General features: G+C 36.6%; 1 protein-coding gene across 2 annotated transcripts in view; it reads right to left on the bottom strand.

Moving 5' to 3' along the window:
* The window catches only part of HFM1 (helicase for meiosis 1), a 33,189-nt gene extending 19,051 nt beyond the window's left edge, over positions 1-14,138 (bottom strand). For both annotated transcript variants that reach the window (XM_053985697.1, XM_053985696.1), the window contains exons 1-16: positions 14,086-14,138; positions 13,096-13,194; positions 12,600-12,721; positions 10,829-11,135; positions 9,777-10,042; positions 8,876-8,923; positions 7,106-7,176; positions 6,491-6,623; positions 4,104-4,255; positions 3,634-3,711; positions 3,329-3,490; positions 2,695-2,895; positions 2,525-2,613; positions 1,836-1,879; positions 1,643-1,744; positions 149-294 (exon numbers count right to left, since the gene is read on the bottom strand). In XM_053985697.1, coding sequence (XP_053841672.1) covers positions 149-294; positions 1,643-1,744; positions 1,836-1,879; positions 2,525-2,613; positions 2,695-2,895; positions 3,329-3,490; positions 3,634-3,711; positions 4,104-4,255; positions 6,491-6,623; positions 7,106-7,176; positions 8,876-8,923; positions 9,777-10,042; positions 10,829-11,135; positions 12,600-12,721; positions 13,096-13,166 — 1,992 coding nt within the window. In that variant the 5' untranslated portion in view covers positions 13,167-13,194; positions 14,086-14,138. The remainder of the gene's footprint in view (positions 1-148; positions 295-1,642; positions 1,745-1,835; positions 1,880-2,524; positions 2,614-2,694; positions 2,896-3,328; positions 3,491-3,633; positions 3,712-4,103; positions 4,256-6,490; positions 6,624-7,105; positions 7,177-8,875; positions 8,924-9,776; positions 10,043-10,828; positions 11,136-12,599; positions 12,722-13,095; positions 13,195-14,085) is intronic.
* Between the last annotated feature and the right edge of the window lie 8,624 nt (positions 14,139-22,762).

The following is a 22,762-nucleotide window of genomic DNA, read 5'->3' as shown; positions in this document are numbered from 1 at the left end:
AAAAGTTACCTAGGAGTAATTTAAGTATTAATAACCCTTTAAAAAACAAATGCTGCAGTAAAATTCCTGGCATTGTACTTTCTTGAGCAAAAATAATTTCTACTAATCTGCCTATAGACAGCACCAATACAATAAAACATTCACTTACCTGAGGCCTTCCAGCTCTCCCAATCATTTGCAGAATATCAGTTTCACTGTACTCTTGAAACACTCCTCCAACGTAATGCATTGTGGATTTTATAACCACCAGGTGTGCAGGCAGATTGACTCCCATAGCTAAGGTGCTAGTAGTAACTACATTGGATCAAAGTATATGAACACCAAAGTATATGAACACCATCAAAATGTCTAGCAGACACTAAATAAGCAGCAAATAGGTAACTTAATTCTTGATGCCCAAGAGTTCTTAGCTTCTAGTGGAATCAGTGGGCATTCTGCACCACAAAGATTTTGATGTAGATTACAGACAAGTACTTGCATAACAGCTTCTGTTTATCTGATCATCAGCATTCATTTGTTCTCATATTCTTTAACAAATTACATCCCAGATACTTTAACTTAAACATTCCTTTATACTTGGAGATAATCCAGAATATGATTCCTGTTCAATATAACAGACATACAATGAAGAAACCTTACTCTTGCTTCTTCCAGGGTATGTATTTGAATAGAGCCACGGCTTCATTTTGCTTAGTAGTGGTCAATATTAAGATATATTTTTAAAGTCATCAGTCATTAGCATTGTTTATATCCATGGTACCAAACCAGAATCACCACTAATACAATTACCACACTTTACCAATACACACTCTCACATGGAAAACATCAGTCAAGTATGTTTCCTAATTCACTCTCTCTAAAGAATATATGGAGTGGCAAGAATTCAACACAGAAAGCCAGTCATATGGGCCAATTGATATTACTATTCTGCTAGGAAAACAAAGGATTATTGAAATTTCCAATTCTTTTTGAAATGAAAATTAAAATCAGTAATTATATTATTTTTTCTTATGACCATTGTAACAGGAAAGAAAAAAATCCACAAATCATTTAGCGTTGTACGTGAACCACACAGACAATTCCCCATAGGGTGTGGATCCTTTTTTTACAGAAAGAAAAAGCCTGGATGAGATGAGACAATCACATCTTAGATCCCTTCTCATTTCACGTAACAACAGATGGAATATTTCTTAAGGACCTCCCCAGTCACACACCTTACATGGAGTTGAAAATAGCATCCTGCCCACCTAAGAGGCATAAATGTAGACAATTACCTTCAGGGAAGCCACAGTTGCAAAGAAAACAGACGAAGAAAACATCTTGGAAACTCAGAGGAAAGATTCACTAGCACAGAATTCCACCTCAATGGGAGGGATCAATGGGAGGAAAAGGCCAGACCTATATGGACATAGGAGGGGGATGACCTCCATGTGTGGTGAAAAGAAGTTCTATGCTCCTTAGTAACAGTGCATATGTAGGCTCACAGGGTGAAAGTACATGTGAAACACAAAAACACCTTCGGCTGGATTTCACAACTTCCAAAGGTTAAGCAAACTATAGATCCATAAAATATTACTTCCAAACTGCAATCTTCTCAGGATACATAAATGAAATTTTGGCTTTCAAAATTAATTTTACTTACAAAGTACTGGCAAGTCTCCTACAGTAAAAGCGCCTTCAATTATTTTCCTGTCCGATATCTCCATACCCGCATGATGATAAGCCACACCATACGTCAAAAGGTCTGACAATGAAATTATTATATACATCATTTAACTAGGTTTTCTCAAGCAAATATTCAATCACAGAGCAGAGACATTGTAGGTTATATTTACCTCTCAGTTTGGAGTCTTTCAATGAATTTGCAAACCCTTGTAATCTATGCAACACACACAAACAACAACAAGAAAATCAAATTAAAAAATATACATTCTTTGAATATTTTCAACCACCCCATTTCCCATCTTCACAGAAGAAGAGACTGACTCTCCGGGGCAGCTATTGCAGCTTTTCGAGCCTGTCATCTTTCCAAGTGACGATCAACAATCCTTATGTGTTGTCCACATAAAGCAAATAAGATCATATTTTAGCTCCAAAGTCAGGAGTAGCTTCTGCAGCTGCCATAACTAGTCAACTCTGAAGTAAATAATAATTAATATGGCTACATTTAATAACAGTATCTGATAAAGACAAAACACTAGTAAAGTCACATCCAATTCAACTATTCATATGCTTAATCTTTGTACTACAAGGTCTCAGAGGGCCATAAGAATTAGCATTTTTATGTTTAGAAAGCAGCTTTGAGAAACAATTTAATGTTTGTGAAAGGTATCCTAAAACTCTGAGAAGCAAATAAAATCTCCCAAGAAAAGTGTCAATTTACCAAAAAGAATGTCAGCTGTGATGATGATTTTGTTGCACGCTCCTCTGCTAGAAACTGTATTAGCTCAACAGCTTTCTTCACAGATATCACAGGTTTACTAAAATGTACAAACACTTATTTCCAATTTAAAAAGAAAAATACCTTCGTTTCTGTTCTATACTCAGTAGAAATTTAGCATCTTTTGCAAGAACAGAAGCAGCCTGCTGTACTCCTTTTCTTGTGGCACAAAACTATAAATAAAAGATATTTTTTTGAATCAACACTTTCAAGAAAGAAACCATTTTAAACATGATTAAAAAAAGCTGTTGTACCACAAGTGCTGGTTTTTGCTCCGAGTATGTTTGTATAATGCTAGCTATCTTGTAGTTAAGAGTTAAGTCAAATTTGAATTCTGTCTGATTGTCACTGCAAGGAAAACCAAGCACAATTTTGCGTAGCTTCACTGGTCGTTGATCCTCATCTATTTTCAGGCATACAGCAGGCATCTCACTATCTGAAAGCCATTCTGCAATCTTTAAAAAAGAAGTAGAACAGAAAAGATAAATTTCTTCTTTTAATTGTACTCCAGCTCTAATAGCATCACAGAATAATTAACTTAGCTTTTGTCATGTGTAAACTACTAACACATTTTTTATAATTTAAAATCACAGGTAAGGTTCTGCTTTTTGCAGGACCAATATAATTTGGACTGAAATCTCAAATCTGTCGTGATTTGTACGTAAGAGGCAAAAATCACAAGCAGAAATCTAAAACTGAAGCATGTCCATACATGGCTGACATTTCCATATGGTTGAAGGTAATCTTACATTAGCAGCAGCCTCATAGCTGTCTTCAGATGACAGCTTAAAAATTACTATTTTGCTATCAATCTAAAATTGTAATTCCAGACAAATTTTATAAAACACAACTCCACCAATCAAAATACAGTTAAAATGTAACTCTTACATCTTGAGTATTTGGGATTGTTGCAGAAACAGCTACAAATCTCAAGGGAGGAACAGTGTTGTGCTTCTCTAAGAGACGCCAAAGAGAAGATTGAATAGTTTTCATTCGACTGACTACAACTTCCAAAGTAGCACCGCGGCTTTCATCCTTTATAACGTGTACCTATCAGGAATTTTAAAAGACGTGCTAAATATTTTCCAGTTACAATCTGGACATGTGCTAAATACATTTAATATTTTCTAAGGTTCCTTTTATCTTCACAAAAGATACAAAAGCAGTGTATAAATCCTCATTCATTTTCTCACCTCATCAATGAGAAACAGTCGCACAAGCTGGACTAGAGAGTTGTCTCTCCACCTTCTAGTCATGCTATCCCACTTTTCCTTGGCAGAAAAAAACAACACATCAAAACAACAACAGAAGCTGAAAGATGTTTTAAATGCCAACATATGCCACAACTATAGTACATGGAGACATGCTTAAACTTCAATAAATCTTTAAACAGAAACAATTAAATGAATTCAAGCTAATGCAGTCTATGTTTCATCGGGCACATTATTATTAACTTTTGTTTATATGAACTGAGAGTGTGTACAGCAGTCTGCAGACAAACAAAAGCAAACAAACATAAAATTACTGTGCATTACCAAAAAAAAAAAACAAAACAAAAAAAAACCACACAAAACAAAAAAGAGCAGTCCTCACAGCATACAATTAGAAGACTGCTAATGTCTGTTTATTCTAAGTTCTTGTAAGAACTGGGAATGAAACCTACAGGTGTAGTGATAATAATGTCAGCATGATGTATTTCAAATAAATCATCCATCAATGTATCTCCTGTCAGCTCCTTGCAGGTAAGTCCTATAGGTCCAAATTTTTCTTTCCAGTCATCAAAACGCTGACTGCATAGAGCTTTTATTGGAGCCACTAAAAACAACACCAAATAATGAGAATTAAATCAGGAAAATCAAATCTTCAGCTGTATTAGAAATGTATGCATTTAGTTTCTTTAGCAAGATGCCTTCTTAAATTTAATTTCCCTCATTTTCAGCTTTGCTTCCAGAACCGTAAAATCTGTAACTGGTGTTACTGTTCTCATTATTCTACTCCATGTGCACAATTCATGTTGAGCTTTGGGCCCTTAGCTCTTCCCATCAGCAAGCAGGAACAGAACCCTTTAATTAAGATTATTTATGCTCTCTCTTAATCCTTTATCCTGTTGGGTTTGATTTTCTTTGCAGTACCACATGGAAACAATCATTCAACTATCAAAGGTTTCTCACAGATGGAAGAAACCACAGGAAATACATCTTTTCTAATGAAAGGTCATACAAATACCAACCTTTTCCCAGTTAAGAATGATTTGAGTACTCTGTATTCAGAAAGCAAAGTATAACTGAGAAACCATCCAAGAGCAAGAGATAGACTTTTATTTCTTCTGGTATTCTATCAAAATCAAATGTACAGTTAAGTGTAGGGTCATAAGAACCAGCTAACACTGCAGGTAGCAGTTTTCATGCTGGTTCTCATGAACAGAGTCCTAAAACAATCTACTCTTTTTTTTTTTTTTTTTTTCCCTGAGAATACACACTGTACTTTTGCAGACTCTTTTTTTCCCAGAAATCAGATGTCATTCTCAATAAGGACTGATATTAACAATACACATAAGGCTATACTAGATGATTAATCTAGACAGAAAATGCAGTGATTTAAGTAAAAGAGGCAATCTATGCATGACCCCTAAACGGCCCTAGTATAGTAGATCTTGCAGTGATTACATTCTAGGCTAGTTAGAGGCACTGAAATATGAATGATTTCTGCATATTAGCTCACTATTGATCTCTAAAACTATGAGATTTAAAGAACCAGTCTCTGCTTCAGAAAGAGGTGCAAAATTCCACAGAGTATCAGAGAAATAATTAGCTCCAGAAAACCGATTAAGCTACCAGCAAGTAATTCACAAAATCACAAAGCTAATCATCTTCAGCAATGCAAGAATGTGGAAGTGATTGCTGCTGGTACTACAGTCACCAGTCCTTCAAGGTAAAGCTACTGGAAAACAACTCCACAGAACTATTGCAAGCTAATTCACACATATGGGGCCACTGATGAACCAGACACCAGTGCTCACACCAGCAGGACATAGTCTGATTACCATCTCTGTTCCAACATTCAGAAAACTGACAAGTCTCCTTCTCCATCATTGTGGAAACTGGGAAGGTCAGCAGATTTAACTCCATTAGCAGGTAACTCCTTACTGACAGTCCCAACCAACCAAGTTACAGCAATTCTAACAAGGCAAGGGGAAACTATTACCATACACTCAACCTGGTCCAGCTGACAGAGAACCTGTAGGACATGCCTGCTTCTAAGATCAGTTTACAATACACAGTAAACTCTAGTTTACTAGAGTAAACACTAGTAAACACTAACTTTATTGTAAGAAGTTGAACAAAATAGAATAAAAAAACAAATATGAAGCTTTTGTAAATATAAGGATGAAACCTTTAATAGTAAGGCTGACAAACATATCAGTGTACAAATAAATTAAAACTGGGACAAAAATCACCAATTTAATAAAATTTACACAATATGAACTCAGTTTTCCAGGAAGAAAAGAAAAAAATTGTAACTGGTGTGACTATCTCCAAGAATTTTCATATTTCTACACAGATCAGTTAAATTAATGAAGATCACAGTTCTGGTGCCTCTGAGGTAGTATCCAGAAAACAGCAGGAAAGTTTGCCAGGTAAGTGAACACTGGAAAATTTTATCCTCATCTCAGAGCAACAGCCAGCCATACAAAAGATAATGTTAGCCAGAAACCATGCACTAAGAATTTGTTTCAGTTTCCTTTGCTTCTTCCTTACCTTTTTGTGTACATCTTACCTTCTTGGAGGACAAACTTTTACAGGATTTTATAATTTTTATTCGTATAGGCAATGCTGAACACTACAATTACACAGTGCTGTTAAATACTAATAATAGTTACAATGATACCACAAATAAACACTAAATCAACTTTTAAAAGAATGAAGCAGGTTGCAATATCTTTATGTATTTAATCTCAATATTATTCCTGGACTCAATCCAGGTCACTGTATTCCCAGAATGACATTTTCTGTTCTGTCACCAAAATGTTTAAAGCTGCATAATACTTACTGTAAACAACTTTAATATTTAACCAAGGCAGTGGGGCTTCCATGAGTAACCTGGTAATAGCCAGTTCGAACATTACAGTCTTTCCAGAGCCAGTTGGAGCACAAATCACAAAGTTCCTATCTGTATATAAAAGCTAGGAAAGAATTGCCAAGTCCTGTTAAGTTTTCAATAATGACAAATGAAAGGCTTGCATGACTGTGCTTCCTTCCCACACATTTTATCTACCACCATCTTAGAAGCCAGGTATGTCCACGTCAAGCTCCCTCATTTTCCTCTGACAAGACCGATTCTTCCCTCTTTCCTCCTCCACAGTGTCACTCACCCGTATCACTCACTCACCCACCCTTCCTCCTCCATGCAAATATATTACCAATCTGTATGCATAAATACAATTCTCATCTTCACACAAACATATTTTCAACTGAGGAAAACACTTTTTAAAGTTCTTCTGGTCCCTTCTCCCAGCTAAGCGCAATAACCCTGATAAACTATTCCAGGAAGAGATTCTAGATATGTTATAGTTTTCTAATTCCTTTTATGCTCTGAATATCAAAGTACCACTTAAATTTATCTACAAAGTACTACTTGCAGCTGCAGTTTATGTTCCATACTTACATCATCCAAAGCTTTTGACTGTGCATAGTTAAAATACGGGAACTCCTTAAAAATGCTTCTAAATTGGGTTGCTTGAGAGCATTAAGGAATTTAAAATACTAAAGCATAAACTATAAAATTGTAGTAATGTAAATGCATCTTGTCCTTGCAATCTAAATGCAAACTTAAAACATACCACAATATCACACAGGCTTGTAAAAAGTTACCTAAAAGTAACCTATTAAATGATGCAGTAGTTTTTAGATTCTTGGTGTGCCATATATTCCATATCACTGAAAAAAACCACAACCTATTTGAGAGGTCTTAGGGTTATACCAATGATCAAGAACCTCCTTGCTGGAATAGGCTTCATGGAATGGCAGACAATTATGGAACGTGAAGCTGCAAGGGACAAACCAGATACATGAACAAGCAGAACACTGCTGTTAGTCTATCTAAGGTGTCAGTGATCGTATAATATTTGTAATACAACACAAATTATTTAGCATAATACTGTATGCCCAGACATAACAGTAGCAAAAAAAATCACCTATGATTACTTTTAAAGTGGTTTTAAAGATATTTTTCAGTTGCCAATTATGTGTGTTCTTCAGACAACATTCTTATCTAAAATATGCAGGAGATGAAAAGGGAGCACTGTTAGGTTACAGCTCCAGAGGAGTGAGCTGACCCCTGCCTGCATGTGCAGAGCAGCCACACAAGCAGCCTGACTGTGAGCATCTCCTCAGGCTGAGGGTGAGCACACAGTCAGGTGTGATTCTGACAGCAACAGGAACAATGAACTGCCAAGGCCTCAGATCCATGTCACGTTAAAAGACTACAAAGGAAAAGATACAGGAGTAAAACAAGAAATAAAAGCAGTTAAAAATGGATAAAGAAAAGCAAATAACATTAGACTAAAGAAAATAAGGATTAAAAAAACCCGTATTTAAATTCCCTCCCTGCTCTAAATATTCGTTTTCAAACTACAAAGCATTAATAATCCTTAACTTGTAAATTCACAACAATGGAATCCTTACTAATTTTGAAAATTGTGACATTTTAAAGCTATCTGTATGAATTTAAGGTGCCTAAATTCAGACATTTCCTCTGCCTGATATCTAACCTACCATTTGACAGGTTCCTAGAAATAAAGTATTGAAAAGAGTGTGTAAAAAATCCAGAAGTTTGACAGCTATAGAAGAATGCTTGATTATATTTCTTGTTCAAGGCAGGCCCAAGAAAAAAGAAAATCATGGTAAAATCTGGTTAAAAGAATGGAAATACAGTATAGGCACACTACAACATGGGTACAGACCAAGAAGGAATACGTTAATTTTCTTCTAAGAAAATGGGACAGAAAGTATGACTCAGTTTTCCTAATAAGCCTAAATAATAATTAATTTTTCCTTTATTTAAAGTGTATGGAGATATATGTGTATATGTGTGTTTGCATAGAAAATGTCTGAAATATATATATTATGCAAACTAAAATTTTACATTTAGTATTTTAAAAATAAAGTTTTGAGGATAAAATTTGAATGTTTGAAATAAGAATAAGCTTTCTTAGGAATGAATGATCTACAAGTTGTCTTATTTTCATTCTTGCTTTGGAGGTCAACAGGATAAACATCTAATTGAACATTTGATTCCCAGCATTATGCTACAAATTGAAACTATTACAATGTAATGCATTAATACCTATGGCTACAAATTAAACACTATAATTTTGCAAATATAAAAGCACTGTAATAAAATCAGGAAAATCAGATCCAGCAAATACAAGGATACGTATTTCTGTAACAGCCCTCAAAATTTCCAATTTTCTTCCTGTAGTTCCTAAAGAAGTAAAAATAGAACGTTTATAAAATCAGATTGATTTTCAACCAATAACCATGAAAAGTATCTTCCTGACCCCATGCTGTATGTTCTGTAAAGAGCTTCAAGGCTGCAACAAGGTCCAGGTGACAGAAAGGAGAAGATGGGATAGGACAGGGAGGTCACTAGCTCATCATTTAAAAAGGCCACAGTGGTGGCCCTTTGATGAACTCACTCCAGTTTAAGGATATCCTGCATGTACCAGAGACTCAAAATTTGATGCAGTATCTAGTTGTGGTCTCAAAAGTACCAAGATGTGTCATGTCCCAAAAAGTTTAAAATCTAGAAATAAACTGCACTTAGTTAAAAACTATTAGAAGGCAAAAATAATTTCTAAACCACATATTTTATAATTTCATCAAAATCTCACCACTTCCCTCCATTTTCTAGGTATCTCCTACTTAAAATCTATTTCTACAAAGATACAAATATGAGCAACACCACAAATAAACATTTCATTTTCCATTGCTGTTTTCAAATGAAAATTAAACTCTTTACCACACAAAGGGACAAGGCTGTTTTTTTTCAAATTGCTGAGGGGATGTGAAATGACATTTTCAAACAGGTTTACACGACTTAGCACTTCTGAAAATGTGAATCTTCTTCATAAATAGTTTAGCCAGTTCATATTAAACAACAATGCAATTAAGTTCCATAGGACTGTAATATATTGTATCAATTTTAGCCAATTATCTCACCTTGAGCTGGTGGGAAAATGTTCTTCACTCTACCTCAGACCTTGGATACCATTTATTATTATTTATCAAAGACAGACAATGGACTATTTTTCTTGAAATAGAGTAAAAATAATTACCTGTCATATCCAGTATCTCTGAAGCATTAGAAAATGATTGAATTTTAATTCCATTTTCAGACACAATCTCCTCATTATTTACCCTATGCAAAGTAAAATCTGAGCCTTTTGTTATTGGAGCATGATGATTATTTCTCAAAAAACCTTCTTTTGTCACTTCTTTCATGTTTTCACTTGTATTTAAGTAAGTACCAATTTCTTTCACATCAACAGAATCAGCTTTAAATTCTGTATTTTTATGCACACTGCCAGACTTTTTAAATAAGCTGCAAAAGATCCAGAATTTTTATTAGCTTGTTGTAATGTTACAGTTTATCTAATATTTAAAAAATACTAGATATACATTAGTATTAGCAGCAGAACTAGTAAGATAAATAATAAAATTGTATCTAACTTTATGTAATCTGACCTAAAGACTCCTTTCAAGATACATTTTAACTTCACTTTCATTCCAGAAAGAACATGAAAGAATAAACTGCCTGTCCAGATGGGCTCTGACTCCTGATAGCGGATTAATTCTGAATTTTTGCATCATTAAAACCAATAGAGACATCCAGGTTCTGAGGAATGGGAGGAGCTGGATACAGAAGAGCAGTTTATTGATAAAACCTCTCCTCTCAGGCAGCACTGAAATCACACAGAACTGCTCAAGGTATTCCTGACTGGCTGACCTCTGCTCAGCAAAGCAATGATCTCAGCCTTCTTCCTTGTCACCATGCAGATAAAGAATTCAGAGCAGTATTTTCCAAAAGCTTTGTTATCTAAAAATTTATTTAAAATTGAAGCAACAAACTGATGCTTACTTTTCTCATGAATGAGGCTGAACTCAGGACTTCATTTAATTAAAGTACTAAAGGACTCAGGACTCACATTTAATTAAAGTACTAAAATATTGCCAAAATGAAACATTTTTTTCCTTATATGGAAAGAATTAGCATCTGGAGCCTACTAAAGTACCTTCAATTGAAGGATCCCAAGCTTTGTGTTCAACAGACTTATCTAAAATAATGATTCCAACAGTGATAAATTGTCTGAGTTGACTAGACACATACCTTTTTCTTAATGCTGAATGGACACTCTCATCATCACTGTTTTCACTGAATGCTTTATTTTGTGGTTGCTGAGAAAAATCTATTACTCTTTTAGATTTATTTTCATCAAAGGAGAGAAAAGATGAAACCACTTTCAGATTTTCATGCTGAAAACTAATTTTATCTCTTTCTCCTAGACTTAATTGTAGGACTTCTTTTTCAGGGGCTATGCCAAAATGAACAGGTGCTGATGATTTATCTTCTACTTTCTCTGTGTTATTCTTACATTGTTGTATAAACTTCTCCTGTTTTCTCCCTCCTACAAAAACTATAAATTATTATTTAATTAATATTTGTATCCTTATTCACAGTCATTTAATCAAATATCTTTCACGCAGAATCAGCCAAATTTACATCTGTTATACAAACTGATATTTCTATCTTATTGCAAGAACTTTAGTGTGCATTTTATGACTTACGCTAATGAATGTAATGCATGTGTTGCCAATTAAAAAGTTCTAAAAGTAAGGTCCCTTTCTTTCCTTCCTATGCAAAGTATAAAAAAGGATAAAAACTATTCTTCAGAACTACAAAATAGTTTGTATGACAGAACTCTTCACCCTGTCCCAGAATAAAGATGGTCTTTTAAAAAAATGACACAATGACCAAGCTTGAAGTTCCTGCTACAAACAGCTGAGATAAACACTGCAATCTCAACAGTCAGAACTGGTACTGATGTTGGTGACAGGCTGGTTTCATAACCTTCTTGGTTAATTATCACATTTTGCAGGGTTAATTCTCAGTAGAATCAGTGTCCTGATCTGGCTGACCAGATCAACAAGCATTGCTGTTTGCAACACGAAGGGAAAGGCACAAACAGAAATAAGCAACTAAATGCAACAAGATAACAACAGCTCTATTTTGCTGTCTTAATTTCAATGTTATCCATCTAGAAACTCAAAATTCCAATGCCCTGTTTGTGACACAACCCCAACAGTTCTAATTCTACAAACATCAAAACCTTATTTGAATAAGTAGCTCCTAATGGCATTATTCTTGCATAAAGCAGAAAAAAACCCACCTTCTCCTTTACTATAATTCCTAAATAGAGAATATTATAAATCAGCACAGCAGCTAAGAAATACACAAATCTAGCTGATAGAGATAAAGCAATGACGTTCTTTAAAATACATTTCCTTAAGATAATCCTGAATATCTTGGAATATGCCACTTAGCAGCAATTAATGACCAGATTCAAATTTGGCCACCTGAACAATCTGATTAAAGCCCCAAAAAGAGGAAGAAAAAAGTGAGTTTCATATAAATGCTCTGTTCCTTGAGTGGCAGACAGGCCATCAGATCTATGTGACAACATTTTATGCTCTTACAGCCACTTCTCGCTGTGTTACAATGCTTCATGAAACAATGTGCAGTAACTGAAATTTTGATTATACTTCTTACCTTGCACATTTCTGCACAGTAAACTTGTGGCATGTATATGCCTAAAGAGGACTGCTATGCTTCTGGCACACCTAACACCATCATTCTCAACTCAAATACATTCTTTGTCTCTACCTGCATACCTAGAATATTTCATTTTTCACAGCAAAACAGGAATGATCTATCACACTAATTATTTGTTGAGTAATTTATTACCAATGTCAAGTAATACCTGACATTGTCCAACACTCATTGGACTTTGCAGTGTTAGATTTATGGGTGGACTTGATCATCCTAAACAACTTTTCCAACCGCTGCAATGATTCAGTGATTCTATTCTATGATACTTTACCCATGTGAGTGTTGGCTGAGTTTTTTTCCAGTTCCCTCTGTAACTCCTCTGCAGCTGGAATTTCAGTAATAGCTGGAGCAGGTGCAATAAACCAAGTCTTATGATCTTCATTTTCCAGACACCTATTTTTAACACACAAATGTGAGGTAAAAGCATTTTTTAAGCATCCTCCACAACAATTAGCTCAAAATCACTAGTCATAAATAACCTATTGTTTCTCCTGCTAAAACATATTCTTGATCTTCAATTCATGTGACTTCTAACAACAAAATTACAGAGGCAAAACTTGTGTTAACCCTTCTTTCGTATAGCCCTGAGATACATCTGCATCATTGAATGTGCTTGGAGAAACATTTCAAAGTATGGGTTATGGAACCAGAAACTTCCAGCCTTAGATTTCTATCAGTAGATGAAAAAGTGAGTAATAAGATAAAGCACTGCTGCAAAATGATTCAATTTGGAAAACAATTATATACATCTAATAATAAAGATTTACCTTTGTCTCATATCTGGTTTTTCATAAAATAAACTATCCAGTGAAAAGACCATGTCTGCAGAGTTGAACATTTTTAGATCAAATGTGAAGTCTCTTAGTCTGCAAAGGGCAGCACAAGAAAATATAAAACTGAAATTACTAGACTTGAACCTGTCTAAAGCAATACAAAATTTATTAGTTATGAGTGCCAATATTTAATTTCTCCACTGTTATCTTTTAGAGCTCTTGATGGCATTCTTAATCCTCCTTCAAATAGAGATTCTCTCTCCTGATAAAATATTGTTCCTATTGCTTCTGCTAAAACAGCCCTGTAGGGCAGCACTTGAAGCAACCCTTACTGCCATGACATAGCTGGGAAAAAAAAGTGGGTAGGAGTGAAGATCCAGATAAAGTTTATGTTAAAGTATTTAAATTCTAAGAACAATGCTAAAATTCAGCCTAGAGAAGAGGAGACTGAGGGGACACACCGCATTCTTCAATTTCCTCATGAGGGGAAGAGATGGGCAGGCACTGATCTCTTCTTTGTGGTGACCAGTGACAGGACCCAAGAGAGTGGCCTGAAACTGTGTCAGGAGTGGTTTAGGATGGACATTAGAAAAGGGTTCTTCCCCAGAGGGTGGCTGGGCACTGGAACAGGCTCCCCAGGGCAGCAGTCACAGCAGCAGTCTGACAGAGGTCAAGACGCACTTGGACAATGCTCTCAGGCACAGGGTGTGACTCCTGGGGTGTCCTATGCAGGGCCAGGAGTTGGACTCTATGATCCTTGAGTACCTTCCAACCCAGCATATTCTTGTGTAAAATGTGATTATTTTACACAACTGCAGCCAATATTTTTTCCTCCAATTGTTTTGTTATGATCACAGTCTGTCAAGTTTTTGCAAAACAAAATTATACTGTTATCTAAAAAAATAAAATTATACTGCTACCCCAACAATTATTTTAACTTACAAGCAAATTAGACTTTTTTAAACATACATGCAAATTGCTTACCTGGATAACTGGAGTATGGGCCCAACACCTTAAAGATGTTAGCAGGTTTGTTCTGAAACATCAGGACCAGAGATTACTTCTAAATTATTTATTGTATACACCAGTATTAAAAATACTCCAGCTAATTTCAGTGGTTTTCCTTTAGCACCATCAGTAGGCATTAGAAACACTTCTTTATGCCTTTCTGTTGAGAAGTTTTACAGCTCTTAATATTGCTTGAGGACAACTTTAAAAAGCAAAGATCTTATGAAAAGAATATCAGACAGATGATTTCATGAGTCAGAAACCTGAGACTCACTGAAACAAACAGTAAAATACAAATTAAGTTTATGAAGTTCAATGAAGGCCAACTCTGGGGGTAAAATAACAAAGCAAAGCTTTCTTCTTCATCTACAGAGACAAAACCAAAGGTGACACTTCTTTTGTACTCCAGCATCTCATTAGTAAGATATGAAAAGGATCTTTAAGAGTGCTTTGCAAATAGGCTTCAGGTTTACTTAATTACTGTAGACTGTCAGCTGTGAATCAAAAATTTTAAAAGTACTTTTCTTTCACAGAATCTATACACCTTCAAATACTCCAGAGAGAGGTTTTAAATTTAAAAAACAAAACACTTCACAATATCAGAATATAGAGCATGTAATCAAAACTATCTGTCAACACAATGAAGAACCTCAAACAAGAAACCTGTCAATACTGGTTTTACAAACCATAAGTCTGCAGTACCACCTATGCCAATTTCTGACACTCCCCCACTACCAGGGTTTGCCACCTTCCCCTTCATATTAATAAATACAAAATTTAGAAATCACACTGATAAATCTAACAAAGGTGTTCAATTTTAACTCCATGCTTTTAGTGTCAGTAATCTCAAGCAAAACTCTCAGGCTTGGTACCAGTAGTAGCAGCAGAAAGTATCTGTGAAGAGCACTAATCAGGATATTATTGAAGTAGTAATAATCTGTGTTAGTGCCTATCCAAGTGAATAACCACTGCTCCATCAGCTACAAGGAGCTGCAAATACAGCACACCAGTATGAAATATTTTCCCACCTCAGGTGGGGAATCGCCAAATGTGATTATGCTACTTCCATTTAAATAGTCTGGATTTATGATTCCCATTCTTGAGTAGCCTTTGTTATGCACAATGTTTGATCTCCCGGGACCCTGCTCTGCTCGCTACGTGTAATTTTTTCCTTGACCAACTCTACTAATCCCAATTGCTTGATAATGTAAATAAAAATAACAGGAGATATCGTGGTCATTCTACCAGACTGGAAATCTACAAGAAACACACTGCTTTATGCAGCTCTGCATTCACCCACCTGCTCCAGCTGGGAAACAGTGAAAAGTCTCTCAGACTTTTAAAGAAAAAGAACGCGGGTGTGGGAGTGGGTGGGGAGGAGCCCAGAACGTTTCCAATATGGCCAGGAAACAAAGTGTCTTTCCCACACGCTCAGTGCTGTTGGATTCCAAAGGGAAAATGCAAATTTCAGGTGGCAGGATGAGGGAGTAGGTGTTCGCAGGAGCAGCACAGACCACTGAATCACATTTACTGAGAGGTGTTTGCCAAATCCTGGGAGCAAAGACCTCTCTCATGCATCTGCTTTAACAAATACCTTACTACAAACACTGCAAGCCACGAGGGAATTTGTTCCGTTTTGAAGCCACTTTACTTTTCACTTTCCTCCTAAAACAAATCCTTTCCTCAGTACACGTATTTCATCACAGTGCTCTCTCCAGGGGCCCAAAGTGAAGGGCACAACCTTCAAGGGTGCTGACCCAAAAAACCCTCAGCGGCCCGGTGCCCCGGCGGCGCAGAGCGCATCCCCGGCTCACTGCGCTGCTCCCCGGGCCTGCGAGGCCCTGAGGCCCCTCACGGCCAGGCTCCCGCTCCCTCCACCGAGGAACGAGAACTCTGTGAGGCCTCTCGCCTCACCAGTAGCGCCTCCCGCCGCTTCTACCGCGCAAAATGGCGGCCGCGGGGGGCCGCGCGCTGGAGCCGCCTCAGCGGGGCCGGCGGGAAGCGGCGATGGCGGCCGCGCCTGCCCCGCGCCCGGCGCTCCCGCAGGGGCTCCCGCAGGGGCTCCCGCAGGGGCTCCCTCCCGCGCCGCTCCGGGGCTCGGCGCTCCGGCCGCGCGAAATGGAGGGCGCGGGCCCGCCTCACGGCCGCTGCCTGCCCTCTGAGGGGCGGACAAACCCCCTACTCGGAGATCCTCGAATGGGAAAGAATTGGCCTAAATTCCCCATAAAAACTGCCACAGAGGAATGTGCCGACACTCCACTGCTGCTGGATTTAGAGCTTGTCCAAGCATGGATTTATTGGGAATTACTCTCTTGAGAAGTCCTTACTCACTTCAACCCCGGTGTAAATTAGAAAAGGCAGCTGATTCCTGAGCCATACAACTCCGTTAAGAAAATTATTCCTGCAGGAAGAAATTAAGATAGCAAAAATATTGATCCTTTTAGTGGATTTTTGAAAATAATAAGGTTTTTTTTTTTCCCTTGCTGTTCGAGTGGCGCAACAGAATTCTTCAAATTATATTAATTGAAACAATATGACAAAGTATTTGTAAAATACAGAATTAGGTCACTTACCCTGCTTCTCCCTGAAATACTGCAACTTAAAATTCTGGACTTGCCATTAGAGCATAGCTTTTGAACTTGCAAATTTTCAATAAATGGCACATCTGTCTAAGACAGTCTAAATTTTAAGCTGGTTCAAAGCTTCATGACATTCAACAAATACTATAGAGGCAGCTACTGTAAATATGTATTTCCTCATACATAAATAGATGAAAAGGAGAATATTTTCTCAAATATTGATTGATTTTAACATAAATAATTTTTATTTAATCAACTTTTTTGTTTTTCTTTCTTGAAAATATTAATTTTTAACTTTCCATTTCAAATTCTTAGACTTTGTGTATATTTACTTAATGTGCATTCACTCAAGTTGTGCAAGCCCAGGTCAGTTAAGACCTAGGTCAATGCAAGAAATATTATGTTTATTTTTACTATCCAATGTATATTTATGTCTTTCCCTTATTTATTCTTCCTTTTAAAAGACTTGCATCAGAATTGTGTCATATTACAATATTCCAAGTTTTATATCACATATTTAGATGCTTTAAGCCACCTCCCCATCTAATTACTGGGCAGATAGCCAAAGGTGAGAAGCACTTCATTCCTACTTCCAACATGACAGGATCTTGGCCAGCACGGAATAACACAAGATTTTATAAGGAGCTTATACAATCAGGATTGATAATGAACCCATTGTCTGAAATTAGATTCTGAAGCCATCAATCTTATTCAGTAATCTGAATAGAAGTGGGAAAATGTGCATAAGCATGCAGTAAGCATTCATTTTTTTTGCTTAAAATAAATTCTGAAACCAGAAAGCATTTTTCCTTCTTACTATTAGTGAATGCCTTCTTTGATTCTGGCCTCAGGCAAGTTTCCATGTTAGTTCACAACATCTGCTTTTAGCTGACCAGACTTTAATGTTTAAAGCCATAATACAAACAGTTCATTTTTTAAAGCTATTTTTTCCCTTCGATTCCTTTCCCTTGGTGACATCTCCCTCAACACACACACAAATCACATAAAATATATAGCAAAGCAGTCTCTCAACTGCTCTGAGACAGTTTAATTTTTGATTTTCCCCAAGCCTAACATCTGATCTGCCATATGTTTTGAGTCTTTCCAGCTCATGGACATCACATACTAAGTCATAAACTTGCATGTTCTGGAGCAACACAACTAGAAAATCAGGAACACCAGACATGGGTCAGTGATCCATATGATAACAGAGTAATTCTCATACTTGCTAAATACAGAGCTGTTAGAACATTCCGTTTTCTCCAGAACTTACAAACTGAACAAATCAGCGACAAATTAAGTGTAGAAAAGTAGGAAGATGTAAGTGAGCTCACAATCAGTGCTGACTTCTCTCAGTTTCCTTTGTTGAGCTTTATCCACAATTTCAGAGCTATGACAAAACCACGGGTCTCTAGAAAGCACCCTTCCTCATGGTAGAAATCACTGGGAAATGTTAGAAGGCATGAAATCACAGGCAACCCCTGAGCTGCATGATTTTTATCAGTGCTTGTGGTGGTTGCAATCATTAATTTATTAAAGAAATTGGAAAACTCAATAATTAAAAAGTATTTGCACCTGTAACCTCTTCCAGTAAAATGAAATACAAATAGAAATACAGCAAAAATGACGTTATCTAGTTAGGTGAGGAAAAGGGGAGTTCCTTCCATTTTATCATGTTGGCTTTGGGGGATTTACAACAAAATTTTTCAATGTAGGGTTTACAAATGTGCGCTGGATGTTGCACCACCCCTACAAAAACTTAAAGCAGGTGAAAAAGTAGATTTGTGGCAGCTGAAGCACTCACGTGCATAAGAGCTCGCAGGGCTGGGCCTGAGGAGAGTCACGGCGGCTCCCGCGGGGCCGCGGCAATCCCGCCCTGCGTGTGCGCCGCGGGGCTGTCCCAGCGCTGGGGCACGGCACGGCTCCCACGGCACTGCAGGCACTGCAATCCCTGCAATCCCTGCAATCGCACAGAGCAATCCCTGCTCTGCCGTGCCCCAGCACGTGCTGCTCCGGCAAGCTTAGCTCCTCAGCTTTGATTTTTGTGTGGCGAAACGAAAATATTTTTAGCACTATTGTTTTTTTTTTTTTCATAGTGCTTTTTAACCTTTGTTTACTTTTTCAATTTCTTACCCATACACGGTTTTTTGCTTTGATTTTTTTTTTTAACACTTTTAAGAGATGAACCCCTCAGGTATAGGCTAACCAAGAACTATTTTCATTATGTATAGTATTAGGCTCATGCTTCAAATTAACAAAACAAGCACATTCCATATTTACAACCCCACCCTGAACAAATCTTGTCATGTACACGCACTTACTTTATGTCCCATACTAATTAGAGACATTAGCAATTTTGCACATAGACAAAGGAGATATCATATTGAGGAGATACTTTATAGTTCACATAGCTGATACTTTACAATTCCTGTATATCTAAATCAAATGCTGAGCTGATAAAATAAGACATACACAGAAGGAAAGAAAATGAGATGAATGCTGTAGTGATATTTGCTCTTTTGCAGTGCATCTCCTAGGAGCCAAGTCATTGCTGCTTCCCTTAAAAATGAAATAAAAATGTCTCATTGAAAAGCATCCATGGAGTCTGCTTTTGCACAGATGACAAACCTGAAAGTTATATCTGCAACCACTGTTTTGGAAAATATCTGGCTATTTTCATCTTGTCAATTCCAACAGTGTACTTTTTTAAAGGTAGGGATGGAATGGATTTTTTTAAGCTAGATGTATTTTGTTGAAGCTGATTCTCAACAGAAGTACAACAAATGCTCTTATTTTTTAAGTTTTTTGTTTTAAATTATAATGAGTCAATTCTGTTTACAGCTATACAGCTAACATCTGGATTCCAGATCATCTAATGGTTCATGCACTTTGAAATGTTTCCGGTCAGCAAGATTTCTTGCTTTGGATTAGAAATTATAATTCTATAATTTAAAAATATTCAGAACTCCTGAAAAGTAATACTTTTTTAGAGTTCTTCCTTTAAATAGATAAGTGTACTAGGAAATCTATAGATTATTTCCCTAGAATAATTTTTTCATTTTCATTCACAAATAAATATCTATCTGTAGTCAGGGAACAGACAAAAATTTGTGAATTTTGAAAATACAGGTCTGGTATATTATGAATTTTTAGAATACATTTTGTTTTACACATAGCATTTTTATTCACCAAAAAAAGTTTCTATTTTTTCAAATGTGATTTATTATTCTGGCAAACAGTGATTTGAGGAAACCATGATATGGATATACTATGGCCACTTACCAACTATGTGTCTGATTCCTCCTCAAGGGAATTTATTTTCTTGGCTTTGTGTCCACTCCATTTTGTTTGGAAAAGAAAAAAAAAGTGAGAAACAAATATTTTAGCTACTGCTCTCTTTGAAATGCTCATCTAAACATTTCTAGAAATCTTAATCTTCACTTTCTGCCTTCCCTGGTCACATCCTAATTATTAAATTTATACTGATTAAGGTGGAATAAAACAAATCAACCACAAACAGTGTTTAAAGCAGCAGTGTGATCCACATGCAAAGTGTGGGGGGTCCAGCCAATATGATAAATGGCTTGATGTAGTCAGGGCTAAGACACATATGCATTCCAAAGATAATTCTCTTAATTTGAAACTGTCTTTCCTCGAATGACAGCATACTTACTCAGTTATTTCTAATAATCTTCCATACTGTAGCTATGCTGTGCATTTTAAGTTAAACAGCAACAATATGCCAATTAAATTTCTGCAGACTATATGATCTGAACACCCTACAGATCCTTCGCTCTTTCAAAGTAGGTCCGTGTATACAGATTTTGTTTGATCTCTGGTTCATGTCAACCTGGTTTTGAAACATACCATAACTAGAAGATGTTTCTTCATATGTTAGTTATCAGGAATGTGATCTATACTGATAGAGGAGGAAACAAGTTCACGCACTGATCTTTCTTCAAAAATGAAGTTTATTCTCCTTGCATTAAGGTAAAAGCATACATTCTTTAAAGTTTATATTTTCTCCCTGTTTCAACTTTTATGATCATTGCCTTAATGATTTTAAATTTACCAATTCAATGCTTGATAATATATTTACTGATACATCATAAGAAGGCTAAGTCCAAAACTCTGTGTCATGTACACAGGTAACAAATTGTGGTCTAGTCCTGAGGAGATCATTGGGATATTATTACAGTGCAAGTAATACACAACAAAAAGTACAAGTGCAGAAGTATTGTGCATCCTTGCAGATGATGGAATGGACACAAGCCAACCCCCCTGACTCATATCAGGTACCAGGAAATTGTGTTTTACCGCACTGGAACCAAATTGATGTAGGAACTCAACATGACTTGACCTTTGAAACTGTACTCTTGTAGATGCAGCAAGATGCAACACACAAGAATGACACAAGTATCTGATATTAGGATAAGAAGAAATGGCCTCAAGATGCACCAGACAGGACACAGATTGGATATTCTTCATGGGAAGGTTTATCAGGCATTGGAACAGGCTGCCCAGGGAAGTGGTGGAGTGACCATCTGTGGGGGGATTTAAAATGTCTGCAAATGTGGTTCTGAGGGATATGGTTTAGTGGTGGACTTGGCAGTGCTGAGTTAACAGTTGGACTTGATGATATCAAAAGTCTTTTCCAACCTAAAGGATTCTATGGTTATCTGTTCAGTACTTCATCACAGTCCATGGGCTCACTGCCCTTCATGTACAAATCTATGCAGTTCCATTGCACAAGTCTCAAAGGCATTTGAACAGAATATTTTTTTCCAACTCAACCAAATTTGTACCACTGTACTTCATGGGTATTGTATTTTGGAACTGAAAATCCTTGTGAAACAGTATAACTCACATCTTCAAAGTAGCAAGTGTCTTACATTTTAGAATAACTAAATACAGATGTTCAGATTCCAGTTGGGGCACTTGAGGCAATTGTTCCTTATATGTTCTGAAAACAAACCCCAAAACAAAACAAAAAATTATATGAGAAACAGCAGAATAGAATGTCTGAGTACACTCACATTTAAGAAACTGTCCATCACCAGATGGGTTTGTTCCAAGCAAACTGTGGACTCCAAACAGCCAAGCATCTCAGAAGTAGGCACAGTACTAAATAGAACACATTCTGGGAAACTGCCAAACTAAGAAGTAAAGACAATGACTGAAGCCTGGGGACTTCTCATCATCACAAAAACATTTGAGTACAAAATCCCACTGCACTTTGGCACAAAACACTGAAGATGGTTTACACATACTCAGCTTATCCTCAAAGTAGCACAACTGCTTTGGTGACACTGGAGAACCTGAGATATCAACATGTTGCAAAGAAAAACTTCTGTCACACAGAATTTTTGATGAAAATGGAAGAGGCAGCAAGGAGCACAGCTGAAAAATGCAGTATGTTGACACACTACCAAAAGAAACAGAGTTAGATATGAAACACTTTTATAACAAGCTGACTACTGACAACGATACAGAAAGTAGGTGACAGCATTTCAAAGTCAAGACATTCTACATACTTGTTGATGTGTTTACAACATAGATGAAAGAGCAGTTTCAAGATTTCACAGAGAAATGCAGTCTGACATGTTGACATTGATAAAGTTTTTAAAACATCTCATATAAAGCCTCAAAGAAAACTTTGTAATTTGCATATTTAGTCCAGCTATTCACTAATCAATCCTTTCATGTATTAATTCAGACCATACAGACCTACTGGTAAATTTTGGGTTAAGTTGTTCAGAAGAGGACAGATACATTCAAATGCACAAAGAAAAGATGGAATGATCACTAGACTTTGTCTACAGAAGAATTCATGGTGTCATAATGGTCTGACAGTTTTGTGAATCTTCTTCTGGAAGGTGATATGTGTGTTTTCTGCTGGAACATTCTGTAGAAAATTGAAAGCCCTGGCTTCCTATATATTTCTAAAGAGGACTTGGGAATTTATAAAGTCTAGCCCAGCACTATGAAGTATGGTAGAGTTCTCCCTTCTCATTTTACCAAACAGCATTATAGTATTCACTTGAGATCCCTTCCCTTTCTGTGAAGTGATTTCA

Source organism: Vidua macroura, chromosome 9, assembly GCF_024509145.1.
Source record: "Vidua macroura isolate BioBank_ID:100142 chromosome 9, ASM2450914v1, whole genome shotgun sequence".
In the NCBI taxonomy this organism is placed as follows: domain Eukaryota; kingdom Metazoa; phylum Chordata; class Aves; order Passeriformes; family Viduidae; genus Vidua; species Vidua macroura.
This window is presented reverse-complemented; position numbering and strand designations above follow the sequence as displayed.